The 13266-nt window shown below is 30.9% G+C and overlaps 1 protein-coding gene and 1 long non-coding RNA gene across 2 annotated transcripts; both read right to left on the bottom strand.

Annotated features, from left to right (window-relative positions):
- Nucleotides 1–1449: 1449 nt before the first annotated feature.
- Nucleotides 1450–4433, bottom strand: LOC117686276 (uncharacterized). The gene is made up of 5 exons (XR_010712622.1): nucleotides 4281–4433; nucleotides 3967–4058; nucleotides 3537–3639; nucleotides 3129–3252; nucleotides 1450–1649 (listed from the first exon to the last, which is right to left on the bottom strand). It is a non-coding gene; the product is annotated as an uncharacterized lncRNA (long non-coding RNA).
- Nucleotides 4434–9449: 5016 nt separating this feature from the next.
- LOC117686279 (metalloproteinase inhibitor 3-like) lies at nucleotides 9450–11676 on the bottom strand. The gene is made up of 5 exons (XM_034461107.2): nucleotides 11521–11676; nucleotides 11054–11145; nucleotides 10526–10631; nucleotides 9931–10055; nucleotides 9450–9692 (listed from the first exon to the last, which is right to left on the bottom strand). The coding sequence occupies exons 1-5, from the start codon at nucleotides 11630–11632 to the stop codon at nucleotides 9543–9545; spliced, it is 585 nt and encodes a 194-aa protein (XP_034316998.2). The 5' UTR covers nucleotides 11633–11676; the 3' UTR covers nucleotides 9450–9542.
- Between the last annotated feature and the right edge of the window lie 1590 nt (nucleotides 11677–13266).

Raw genomic sequence — 13266 nt, 5'->3', positions numbered from 1 at the left:
TCACCAACTGTGTTTTCTAATACAGAGAGGTATTGATTTTGACAAAATAATATATCTAATTACTAAAAAGCAATGTATAATTTCCCCAAGATAATTGTGTCCGTCATTATTTGACGAATTTTGATGACAATACATATACCTATCAATGACACAGAATAGTCTAATCCAAACTTTGCAAAAGTTGTTTCTCTTTGTAGAGTCAACGAACTGTCAAAAGGGGAAAAAACTATTCCCCACTTTTTGCTACCAAATATTTGGACGCCCTGTGATGAAATTTCCTTGAATTAACACCGTCAATGTGTTGGTTTTTTCCACTCTGGGGCATTTAGAATATATAACGGAAACAGACTTTTAACGTCAAGTGAGGAATGTATACAAGATTTTTTTAGTGACACTTTATCTATTTTTACCTGAAAATATTAGCATGAGCAAGAAGAGGTACCAAGGGGATTTTTTAATGAAAAATTCATACATACTCGGGACATGTCGATTTTTTCAATGTAATCATTCGGGACTTTTCAAATGCTTGTATAGCGAAATCTCCATAGATTTTAATTTTTGTTTGTGTATTGAAACGTGAGGCGGTAAATGGCGGTGGGAGAGGGGTGCAAAACAGATTTTTGTTTGTTCTAAGACTAGTGGATAAATGTAGTTTGAATACATAGATATTCATAATAATCGAAATATTGAGCAAAAGTGTTAAAAGCAGAAACTTGGTACATAATTCAATTCAGTTATTTTAATTGCGTCATACATGTAAAAAGAAGTATGCACGTCAAAACCGATCATTTGTTTACCGATTTTTGCTAGTCATTAGAAAACCTTTAATTTTTTTCCCTATGCAATTAAGATTATATTGACTTTCAGCAGAGAATGCATTATGAAAAAGAAGCCGTGCAAATTCAACACATTTGTTCATAATCATATGCAGGAAAAAGTTGATAGAAAGGGAAATCCCAATGCCATTTACATAAAAAATTCCCAAGGCGAGGTATTTTACAGACGAAGTAACCATACCATGCATGTTTTGCATATAAAAATCCGATTATGCAATGGTTTGTCAATATGCCAAATGCTTTTAAACTATCGATGACGAATGTGACATAAATTAACATCGTTTATTTTAATGAGAAAAAAGTGTTAATTCTATGTTAATTTTACTGCAAACTTGTCAGCTATTACTAATAGTTTTTTAATAAGAAAATAGCTTTATATTTCACATTGCTTTTTTTTTTAATACAAAAGATGTGAAATGGAAAATGATATGTTTATAACATGCTTTATCTGTATTAACTTTATATATATATATATATATATATATATATATATATATATATATATATATATTGCAACGAATTTGTAAACTTATTATGTACTTTAGAAAAAAGTCCAATTTCGATACATTATTTTGTTTTCGTTGATGACAAAAGAAATTTAAAACAACGAGACTGCTGGCTATATTTTGTTTCAACAAAATTTGTTATACAAAGAGTAACACATTAAACGCAAGCAGGGGAATGCCAGGCACATCCATACGTTTCTTTTTTACAGTAATTCTCCTTGTAAAAACATGAGTTATCTGCTGATTGATCAAGGACACATTTGTTTCTCGAAGGTTGAGCACACTGGCCAGGGAAGCAAATTTCTACCTGTTATGGTGAAAAAAAAAACAACCATTTATCTTGAAGTATCATATTTGAATGAATTTTAAAATATCAGTTTGTTAGATATTTAAAAACATATTCTTTACTGTAGCTGCATAATTATTTCATATGGAATAATGCATACTATTTTCCATATTACATCCTTTATTAGCCTGAGACAACAATATCAGCAAGAGAGCCAAAGGCCCTAAGGGTTGATATTGGTCGAGGACTGATACATAGTGTAACATGGAAAAAAACTATGCTTTATTTTCTTTCGCTGCAAACTTTGTAATAACATAAATCATCGAAGACTTTGTCTGTGTTTTTCTTTATAAATAGACTTAATTGTTGTAAATTACATCAATCGTTATTCTGTGACAGAATGAATACCATAATTTTCGACCAAATACTGAAAGGACAAAAAGCAGAGGAGTTCCGAAAGGGTTGTGATACAGATACTTTTCAAACCTTTCAGCCCTGCAGATTGATATCAGCCGAGCGAAGTCCGTATCCAACGCTCGGGGATAGAAAACACAAAACTCGTTGAATAAAAATCAAATACCATAGCATCGCAAATTGTGAGAGATTTTTTTTATCACATGTTTTACCTCATCTTTTGTTAAATCTCAATTGTTTCTATAAAATCATAATTGTTATCCGCTCAACACATTAACTACAAGACGTTAATCAACAGAAAATATGCAAAATTATGTTAACTAATAAAAAATATCTTAACTTTGAATATTACAGAACTACCAAAAATATTTCAGTGAAAAACAAAATCTGAAAATTTTAGTCCGAATTACCTCTATTTTGCTACAAGTCCAACTTTACTTGAGTTTAATTCCATAATATAGTAAAAATATGGTATGGTTTGTCAATAATAATACTTTCATAAATGCTTTCAGTGTTTAAAACAAATTTCACTCATGGCATCGAACTTGATTACACTCCGAATTTCAGAACTCAAACCCTGAGTAAACAACGTCCTTAAATGCTTTTCATTAATAACTTTACACCTTTTAACTGAATTATTTTGTTACTTTTTCATTCTACGTCAAACATCCGCCTGAAACTACGTAATGTTTAATTATGAAGTAAGAACAAACAGTGGAATATCAAAACTTTATCTCATGAGTGATATCCACCGCATATTGAGATAAACATGTGATAAATGACTAAAATAATGAATGTTTGTTTACAAATCAAAATATGTAAATATTTAAAAGAAATTGTCGTATCGCTTTCGATTCATTTGTCTTTGAAATGTTACATACAAGGTAATTTCATTAAAAGTGAGATATATATATACATAACTTAAGTAAGACCATTTTCTTGTTTGCAGCATGATTGAACAGCGTTTGCCTTATTGTGAGGTTAAGTATTTCACAAGTCTGGTATTTGCGTAACATTCACTCTTTTAGATTTTTAAAAATATTTGCCACGAATTTATTGATCGGTAATACAAAATCAAAGACTTACTTGCTTGCACAACTGTTCCTGTAATATCCAAATTTGAGAGCATTTCTTTGGTATGGAGTAAGTGAAGGCGACTCAGGGTTCCAGGAACATGAACTTACCCTCCATCTGTCATTTTGGATAGAGCCTGAAAATAAAATGGTTAGCGTAAAAAGATGACATTTATCTATACAGAAAATATTGTTTTATTTTACAAACCAGGGGGTGCCTTAGATAATAGCATATCAATATTAGTATGAATTGGATTTTTACTCTATATTGATGGAAAGGGAAAACCTGATCGACTTGTCGTTTTATTTTACATTGTACTTTTGGAGTGTAAGTTCAATCTTATTTGTCGAAAAACAAAATATTAATAGTTTTTTTTTTTTTAAATCTTATTGGTTATATTTTTGTTTGCTGTTTCGTTACCAGTTATGATGTATTCACGGCCAATCTGGAAAAAGGGACCACACATTGAGGATTGTAAATCTGTAAATATCTGTACACGGCGCGCGCTACCGTAATGTTCCCTCTACAAGTTAACATACATTAATACCAGAATAACAAAAACAAGTAAACATTCATTACATTTCACATAAAAATTAAAAACAAACAAAGAAAACATTTTTTTATCGATTGATACAATGTAACAATGCTGAATATTCAATAATGGACGCCTTTTAATTTTAACATGAAACTATTTTTCAGCAGATTTGATCAGTAAATATTCTTTTGAAGAATAAACCGTTTGAACTGTATATTGCTGAATGAAGTACAATCGTTTATAATAAATGACAAATACCAGTAAATAGCTTACCGTTTAAACTTCTAACAATATATGCAATTTCCTTAAACTCACTTTGTAGTTTTGAATAATTTGTACTGTATAAAAGGCATTCTCAAGCTGTGAATGGCCGCTTTCTGTTCGACTCAAAATTCTTCCTTTAATAACTAAAATGGTATTTGATTTTAAAAGCATACATATCAATTAATGAATGAACAAAAACTATAATTAATATTGATTTCAAAATGAACAACTTTTTATTTATTGTTTCTTATATTTTATACATGTATTACTAGTTGTTCTAGTTGTTTTATCAAAGTGCACATTATTCACAAATAGTTAACTATAAAATAACTACATTGATAAGATGTGTAATTAAGGACACCTACCAAAATCTGATTCGCAGAATTGCTTTTGAGGGTGTTGTGGCAAGCATCTACACGCTAAAGTTGAGCTAAAAGCCAACGCCGACAAAAGGCATAAAAGCGTGAATAATTTCATTATAGCTTTGTTTAAGAAAAACTTGAGCAGGTACGGTTTATATACATACCGAACATCCTGTTTGGAAAACCAATTGTCAAAACAAGATGTATTGTCTAGATAATTTCTACATAAATGCATAATTTAACGTATTTACCTAATGAACGAAATTCTATCATTAATTCAAGATTGATTTTTAGAATTTGTTAAGTTATTCCTAAATATTTTTTGTAAGATTTACGGGGAAGAGACCTATTTTATTTTTTTTTATATTAAATGAATTAAATGCAAAAAAAATTTGTAATGTTAAATAGGCACTGTTGTTATAATACCTGTAAACCATTAATCGAGAGTGTCTTTGATTTCGTATATGCTTGTTGTGATTTATAACTTTTTCATTTTACATATTACATGGGTTGATCCAAAAGTAATGTGACACTATGCACCGCGCTTTTCATTGGCGCTGTATTGTATAAACTTTCCTTATCAAAAATTAAATTCGAACAAAATTTTTTATGGAATTTCGTTGAACACTTAACAAGATATTGATGTTTAAAGCATGATATATACGTGACATCGCCGCGTCATGAACTTACGTCTTTTTTAAGGTTTGTATCTATGAATAAATTACATGCTTAAAGATTTGAAAATGCCCCAAACAACACAATATTTCAAAACAGATATGTTATTAACTTTTTCTAACTATTCTGAAAAAGTTATGACATTTACTGTCCATTTCGGATATCTACCCAATGCCTTTTGACCCTAGATCAAGGGATAAAAAGGCTGGGCATGCGAATAGTGATACGATGCATTTTTTGCTTCGATGGATAGAAATCACTAGAAATGTACTGGACTTGAAATATCAACCTAAAATTGAGAATGAGTGAACAGAGTACCTTAAACGTGGTTCCAATACCTGATAAAAGCATATGTCATGTTAATAAATAAATTATATAAATAGAAGACATACGCTCTGAAGGAAAATTAAAGCTAGGTTCTTACATCTGTGGCTATATCATAAAGCTACATTCATGACTTCTTGAAGAGACCTTGACAAACTGATCGCACACTAAATAATCAAATATACTACTTCAGGATTAATTAGTTATATATTAATTAGTTCTATGATAAACGTTATGAAAAAAAATGTAAAATAGACCACCGGGGCGAATAAATATAGAGTACTAAATTACAAAATTCTACCAGAACGCCAAAGATCTAGAAATGACGTCGCTAGCGTGCGGCGACTATCGTTACCTCATGCTCTACACAATATATTATCTTCAGAAATAATAATTACAATGCATCAAAATTTTCAGGTCTGGATTGAATTAGGTAGATATTTTAAAGCACGAACTTTTATTTTACGCGGTTTTTTCACGATTTTATTACATCTGTGACATTACTTTTGGATCAACCATCGTATATATTATATTTATTTTATGTGACATGCCTAACCCAATTCTTGATATATATGTATCTAGAACAATAATTCGTCAGTTTATGCTGTTGGTTTGTTTATTTCGTGATTCATGTAATGTTACGGTGTAAATAACAAACTGAATTGAAAATTTACATAACTAGCACCTTAAAAATACCTGGAAAGTAACACATTATTTATCATTATATACATCTAAAGATATATATACATCTAAAGATACAATACTTGAGAACATATTATAAAGAAATTAAAATAAAACAAGCAAAATTGAATAACAATTTTAGATTGTACTTTAGCGCGTTATATAATTTTTAATTTATTTAATTAATATGCATCTGCAATAAAACGTTGTAATTACGGACCTCTGTAATGCACAGTGCTTGGTTTTGAGAGATTTTACTGCCATTTCTTCCAATCACACAAAGGTGCAGAAGGACAAGAGAAAAAGAGCACAAGACATTAGCCTGAGGGAGCATTGGAACACCGTTTTTGTACATGTGTATTGGGATGCAGCAGCATTTTTTTTTTAGAATAAACTCTGTTATTCGCAAACGTGTATTTTTCTTATGACCTAAAGACTGACACCTCTTTCATATTTTCTTTGTAAGAGGGACATATGTGGGATCAATAACGTTGTATAGCTTGTGTTTAAACTTACCGCCGAAATATTTTACAGCTATTGACTGGGTATAATAACACATATGATTTGTTGGACCTGTGTACAATGTATAACGATGGAAAATATTGTGCTTAGGGAATACGTTCGCAGAAATAGATGAACAATAATATACAAACATCACTAACTGAAAACAGAAGTGAAATGGTAGGTTTCTGAGTTACATGTAATAACAATTTCGAACTCCTTCGATTTGCCAAAGATGATAAGGTTGATAGAGCGGATGATAACAGCTTCTTAAAGATTGGTGTTAAGCTACTATTAGGATCATGGGTTCCCCAATGTGGACGTGTTATAGCATGGAAAGCTGCCTCAAAGTATGCATGAAATTTAAAACGAGAAATATAATCTGCTGCTCTACTAGATTTCTATGCTGATAGTTTTGCTTTAAAAAGAATTCTTCGTGAAAGAGCTACTTAATGTGACAGGTATCTGCCAAAAAGTTTAATGAGACATTTTCCTTGCAGCTTGTTTATTTTTGGCATGAACTATAACCCTATTATCAGTAATAAAAATCAGTTTCTTGTTGGTCAAAGACGGATCTCAAATCTCAAGAGGAACATAATAGGTTACAACTTATACATGTAAGTACCTTTAATGACATTTCACTAAATCTTCGACACTCTCCAAGCCTAAAGCAAACCCATTTGTACCTAATACTTCGGCAAAACCCAACAAATTTGATGCATTCGTAAACAGCGACCCCATATCCGATAATGACCAAATATCTTATTAAAAAACAACATACCATTATAGAATTTAGCAAACTACGACCACAAGACTAAAATCAGCTCTTGTCTCACAGTTCAAGTGAGTGTTCATGTAATGATGAGGCTTAGATATGCCACAAGTCATATCAATCAGGTGGCGCATAAAGATGCGAACCGGAACAGTTACCAAACAGGCAAAATTTAAGTTATCCTATCAAAGATTGCAATTGACGTAAGATAGTTTTCATTCTCCGCTTGTGATCGTGTAGGCATGATGAATTGATTCCTCTTTATATGAACGATTAAAAAGATGTTACAAAACTTTTTATTTATTTATTTTTTATTTCGGTTTGAAAATGTCATTCCTAATAATTAACCTGACGGATAGGATGGATGAAATTGAATAAAGTGAATGTACAATACATCATATATACATATGTCCAAATTTACATCATGTTGTGGCCTTCAACTCAGTATTCAGGTATATCGTATTATCGATTAAAAAGTGTTACTTCCATACGTATGTCGACTCGATAAATCCCAATAAACTTGAAATAAAAGATACCAAAAAGTATGCGCCATCTGTTTCATATCTGGATATTATCTGAAAAGGGACATTGATGGTAACCTAACATCAAAACTGTAAGATAAACTTGATGACTTCAATTTTCGAATTGTCAGCTTCTCTTACTTATTGAACAATATACCTTCATTATCTGGATATTTAGTTTTTTCTCCCAGTATTTTCAATATGCAAGGGCATGCTATTCATATGAACAATTTTTAAAGGCGAGGCAAGCTACTGACAAACAAGTTGATATAACATGACACTATCAACAGCTTCGATTGAAGTAATCTTTTCGTAAGTTCTGTGGTCGATAAAACGACTTTGCCAGCATAAACAATTTTTTCACTGGGTCGCATGCTGACTGACGTTTTTCATACTATTGTTATACCATAGTTAATCACATAATTGTCTACAGATTTTTCCGTTTTCCGGATTGCAACAAGAAGCACAAGGCGGGTGTGACCGGCGAGCAGAGGATGCTCATTCCTCCTATGCACCTATTACTACCGCCGATTTTTTTTTAGAGGTCTGTGTAAATAATCAATCAAAATAAACCTCTGTTTTCGGTTACATTAATTTACTCTTACAACTGCATGTACTAGGATTCTACAAAAATATGTTACAAGTTTGTTTAATGTATTTTAGTTGGGAAAAAAGTCATTAATGGTAATGTATTAATCCAGCTTTTAAATTATGAATAATGTCTGCACAAGTGTAAATTTCAATGGAAATCCCTATTCATGTATTCTGTGCGGTAAATCTTTTGTCGACGTGTTCCAACATTTTTCTTGTGTCTGCCAAGCTACTGTTGTAATACGTGAAAATTGGTGGAACATAATAACAAACTGTTTCAACATAGAATTATGCGCGGAATTATGTGGTCTTTCAGAAAACGACCTGTTTTATGTACTTCTCGGGCGTCGTACAAATCACGAATCGGACAATAAATCATTCCACATTCTAACTTTAATCTTGTTCGGGCGACAGCGGCAGCATACTTCCGATCCATAACAGTTGCCACTTCAAGGCTATTACCTCTATGGGACACTGTAAATAACTTTTCTCTTGTTTTCATTTTCATGTATGTGAACATATAATGTGTGTGTGTGTGTGTGTGTGTGTGTGTGTGTGTGTGTGTGTGTGTGCATATATAAGTTGTATATAATCATATGCAAGTTGTATGTTGCCATATCCTCTTAACAGAAGAAATAAAGTATGATTGATTGACAAATTATAGTATGCAAACTTATGAATAAGTAAATGTCGTGCAATAGTGTTCTATGTAGGTCTAGGAAATGAATTTAGAAAAAAAACTCTATTTATTTCTTCTTTTTTTTTTGTAAAAAAGAAGCACAAAACATAGTACCATTACACATGTAAAATATCATAGCTACATGCACATGTATATATATATACTCAATATATACCTATAATTTTCCCGTTTTTACTTGAAATAGTTTTGTTTTTCAAAATGTCGATAGACCATCTTAATAGCCCCGTAGAAACGAACAGTTTCTAAATTACTTTTATACATTATGAATTGACAGATCGCCTACTTGCTGCTGCAAGTAAAACAATCTTAAACGTATTTTGAAAGGTTTTAAATCAAACACGTTTGTTTAGCATCTATAAATGCTTCTGATATGTTAATATTATACATGTACTGATGTTTATCGCAGCCTTGTTTGAGTTATTTATTATAGGTAAAAGCTCATTTAAAAAGGATGTTACATATTCTTCAATTAAAAGTCTTTGAATAGTCCATATTCGATGTTAAAAGCAGGCAGGAGAACGCCAGGCACAGCTTTTTCTATTCCGTTCACATGAGTTTTCTCGGAAGAAACACGAGAGATCAGCGCCCTGATTGACGACACACTTGTCTCGTGAAGGTTCAGGACACTGCCCACCGAAACATACTTCCACCTATAAGGAAAAATAATCGCATGCATTCTTTAAAAGTTCATTTAAAACTATATTTTTTCTTGAAGGATCTAACGAGCTTTTGGATTGCATCAGTATACGTGTACAACGATATTTAATTTGCCAAAATGTCTTTTTTTATTTAGCATCTTTTAAATTAAAGCATAATTCTTGTTATTGTCGGGATGAAATATGCTTCTTAGCAGGTATATGCTAGCAGTTATGATATTTCAAGACTTACATTACAAGAACAACTGTTCTTATAGACTCCAGATTTAAGTGCATTCTTCTGATATTGAGTAAGAGAAGTTGTTGGAAGATTCCAGCTGCATAAATTTGTTCTCCACCTGTTCTCTCGAATGGATCCTGAAAAATGTTCAACTTAAATTGTGAATAGAATATATTTGTTTTACCTAATTTTCTTATGGAATTTTCTTTTGTTTTTCACTTGAGTAGAAGTTTATGGATATTTACATTATTAAATCAATATATATTTTTCAAAGGTAAGATAAAATCTATAAACATGAACAAAGTAAGTACTTGCTGAAATTAACAAATGCTGAGTGTTGTGTGTGTCTTAACCTGTACTCAAATAGTATGAAGCTATATTACCATTTGTTTGTTAGTTGTACCGCAATTTGATTTACGAAGCTCATTTTTTCAATGTGTGAATCAATTGAAAAAAAAAATATAATCATTCGAGATAATTTCAAACAATGGTACCGTTTATCAATTGCTCAATATGATTATAACAAATTACGTGTGTTTTGAAATTTCAATAACATTTTTAATCGTAATAATGTGGTAGATGTTGAAATATTTTTAACTGGGGTTACCTGTGATGATGTACTCCCTGCCAATCTCAAAAAAGGAGCCACATAGTGCGGAGTTTGAAGCGGTGAATATTTGTTGTACTCGGCGCCCTCTGTAATAACGGTCTCTCTACAAGAATATCAACAATACACGGGCTTTATGATAGATTTGTTCACGCCCGGACCGAAATTATCACCTTATAATATTTAAAGACTGTTTTTTTATCACTTATATTTATATGATTTTTGTCCATCGTACGATTAAATATAAATAAAAATAAGCAAACCCCGCTGGTGCCTCAATATGGCGTAATTTGAAGTTACATCCCGTCAAACGTACATGTATATAGAAACACTCAATATTAATTACACATTTTTCGAACTTGTTACCAACAAAATTACGTCCCCACGAGATAGTAAAATGTTGGCTACCCATAAAAATTGATCCCTTCAAATTAAAATGGTATCAAAGTTTTGAGCATTCTAAAATACATTGATTTATTTAATTTGCATTGAGATCCTCGCGTTGTCTGAATTATATTAAGAAAATACCTTGTAATTTTGGATTATTTTCACTGTATAAATCACGTCATCGGACTGTGAAGGGCCAGTTTCTCTTCTCTTCAATACCTTTGCCTTGATAACTTTAGAAAATTCAAATCAATACAAATGATATTCTGATTGAAAAATTATAAAAGCTTGTATTACAGAAGAAATGTCCTGATCAAATAACATACCGAAAAAAAAAGACTTGGAATCACCATAAACAACAGGAAATAATTTGACTGAACTAAGAACCTTCCGCAATGAAATAGACAAATAGATTTTTAACATTCATTGGCGTCGTATTAGAAGAACATGGACTGTCCGAATAGTAATCAATATCACTCCATGCTTACATTTAATCCCTAGAGCAATACTTATTTTTTTCTGATTGTAAAAATCGATTTATGATCATGAAATAACAACAAAAATTTAACAACAGTCACAAAAACAAAAACGAGATTAAAACAACCTACCAAAATCTGCGTTACAGAACTGTACTTGGGGATGTTGAGGAAAACAGGAGCATGCCTCAGAATAGGTATAAACGGAAGCCAAAACAGCGCAAAATATCACTAGTGTTCTCATTCTGGTTTTGTGTAAAGAATAACTCCTTACCCCAACAAGTAATGTTTATATACATTTTGTAGACCGGATTAGGATATTGAAATAATTTAGTAAATGTCACTATCATACATTAATATTTTGACGTGGTTGGAATTTAAAAAAAATGATTAAAAATAATTAATGAGGTTTTTACAATAAACAATTGTTTGTCATGGTCTCAATGAAAACACATCACAATGTACTAATTTTTTTTATATTCAGAAAAAACCCATTACATATGAAAAAAATATTCCAGTGTGACATATTTATATGCAATTTTCTTTAAAAGATGTTGATTTGACATTACCTGTGACATAAAGATAAGGAAAAACTGTGTTTATGTTAACGCTCGGCTTGATAGTTTCCTATTTGATCTAAATAATATGCTATTGATTATCACAAGTTGAACTCAACAACGGAATGCTACAAAAGCTGATTTTCTTTTTGTTCAAAGACTAACAGATCATTTTAAGTAAAAATGTCGGTGCATGGGTAACCAGGCTTATCCATACATCTTATAAGATCTTAAAACATCTGTCATTTTAATTCCTTTTATCTTATATATTGAGTAAGGAAATTTTAGTCACTCTTTATTGACATGACGAAGGAAGACCAAAATATCGATTTTTTTTTTACAACGAAACAGCGATACAGTCCTTTTTTATATCGTATAAAAATCCTCGATGAAATTAGATATGTTTATTAAACGATAATAAACAATATGTTGACGAAATACTTTGCATAAGTTTAATTTAACTTAAACAAATTTCATGTTTGATTTTTCCAAAACCATATTTTTTTTATAAATTTAATGTTAAAGATTCTTAAAGTGCAAAGACACGAATTGCTTAATATTCTTTACGTTTTTTGACAGGTCGTACGACATTAATCTCTTTAATATGAATGAGCGTTGGGAAAGCGGGATTGTCATATTGGCAATCCCGCTGTTTGTGTGGTTTGGTGTGTGTGTGTTTTTTTTGTACTTTTTTTGTATTCTCCTGTTTCATTTGTTTGGATGTAATATGAATTGCAAGGGAATTAAATTGTTGGATTATATTTGGGGGGATTTCTAGTTTTGAATTTTGTTCTACGTTTTGCTTTCACAAAGTTCATGTCGCCAAGTTGTTTATTTATTTTTTTTTTTTATTTTTCATATACGCATCAAATATATACATACATGTAGCTGCAAGTATCAAATGTCATTTTTTGTTGGTTTTCTTAATTATTGACAAACAAGTTAAATTTGTTTAAAATAGTTTGTAAAATCAGACGCGAATAATCATGTGAAAAGAGAATATTCAACAGTATTAATGTAATAGACTTGATCAAAGTAACGTACATTTAATTCACGTGATTTAAACAAAATAATGAGAATTTGCATAACTACAAAAATATACCTTTATGAAATAAAAATGAAATTTGTTGTTTTAACTTTCATCAATAAATAATAAACGAAGGATCTAAAGACAATATCTAAATAGTTTGCTTCTAAATTGTACTTTAAACAAAGAGTTGAAATGGTGTTCACTATCGCTAGAATATCGATGTACATATTATCTCTCACTCAAACTTTGGTTTAAATATTTTTTTTTTATACTCACTTGTCAAGTTGAATA

The sequence above is a fragment of the Magallana gigas genome, chromosome 4 (genome assembly GCF_963853765.1).
Source record: "Magallana gigas chromosome 4, xbMagGiga1.1, whole genome shotgun sequence".
Lineage (NCBI taxonomy): Eukaryota > Metazoa > Mollusca > Bivalvia > Ostreida > Ostreidae > Magallana > Magallana gigas.
Note: the sequence above shows the minus strand (reverse complement) of the source record. Positions and strands in the feature narration are given on the sequence as shown.

Coding starts and splice junctions, on each gene's coding strand:
- LOC117686279 (XM_034461107.2), bottom strand. CDS start 11,632: ATGAGAACACTAGTGATATTTTGCGCTGTTTTGGCTTCCGTTTATACC. Junction 10,632..11,053: donor AAATAATCCAAAATTACAAG/GTATTTTCTTAA, acceptor ATATTCTTGTAG/AGAGACCGTTATTACAGAGG. Junction 10,056..10,525: donor CAGGGAGTACATCATCACAG/GTAACCCCAGTT, acceptor AACATTTTTCAG/GATCCATTCGAGAGAACAGG.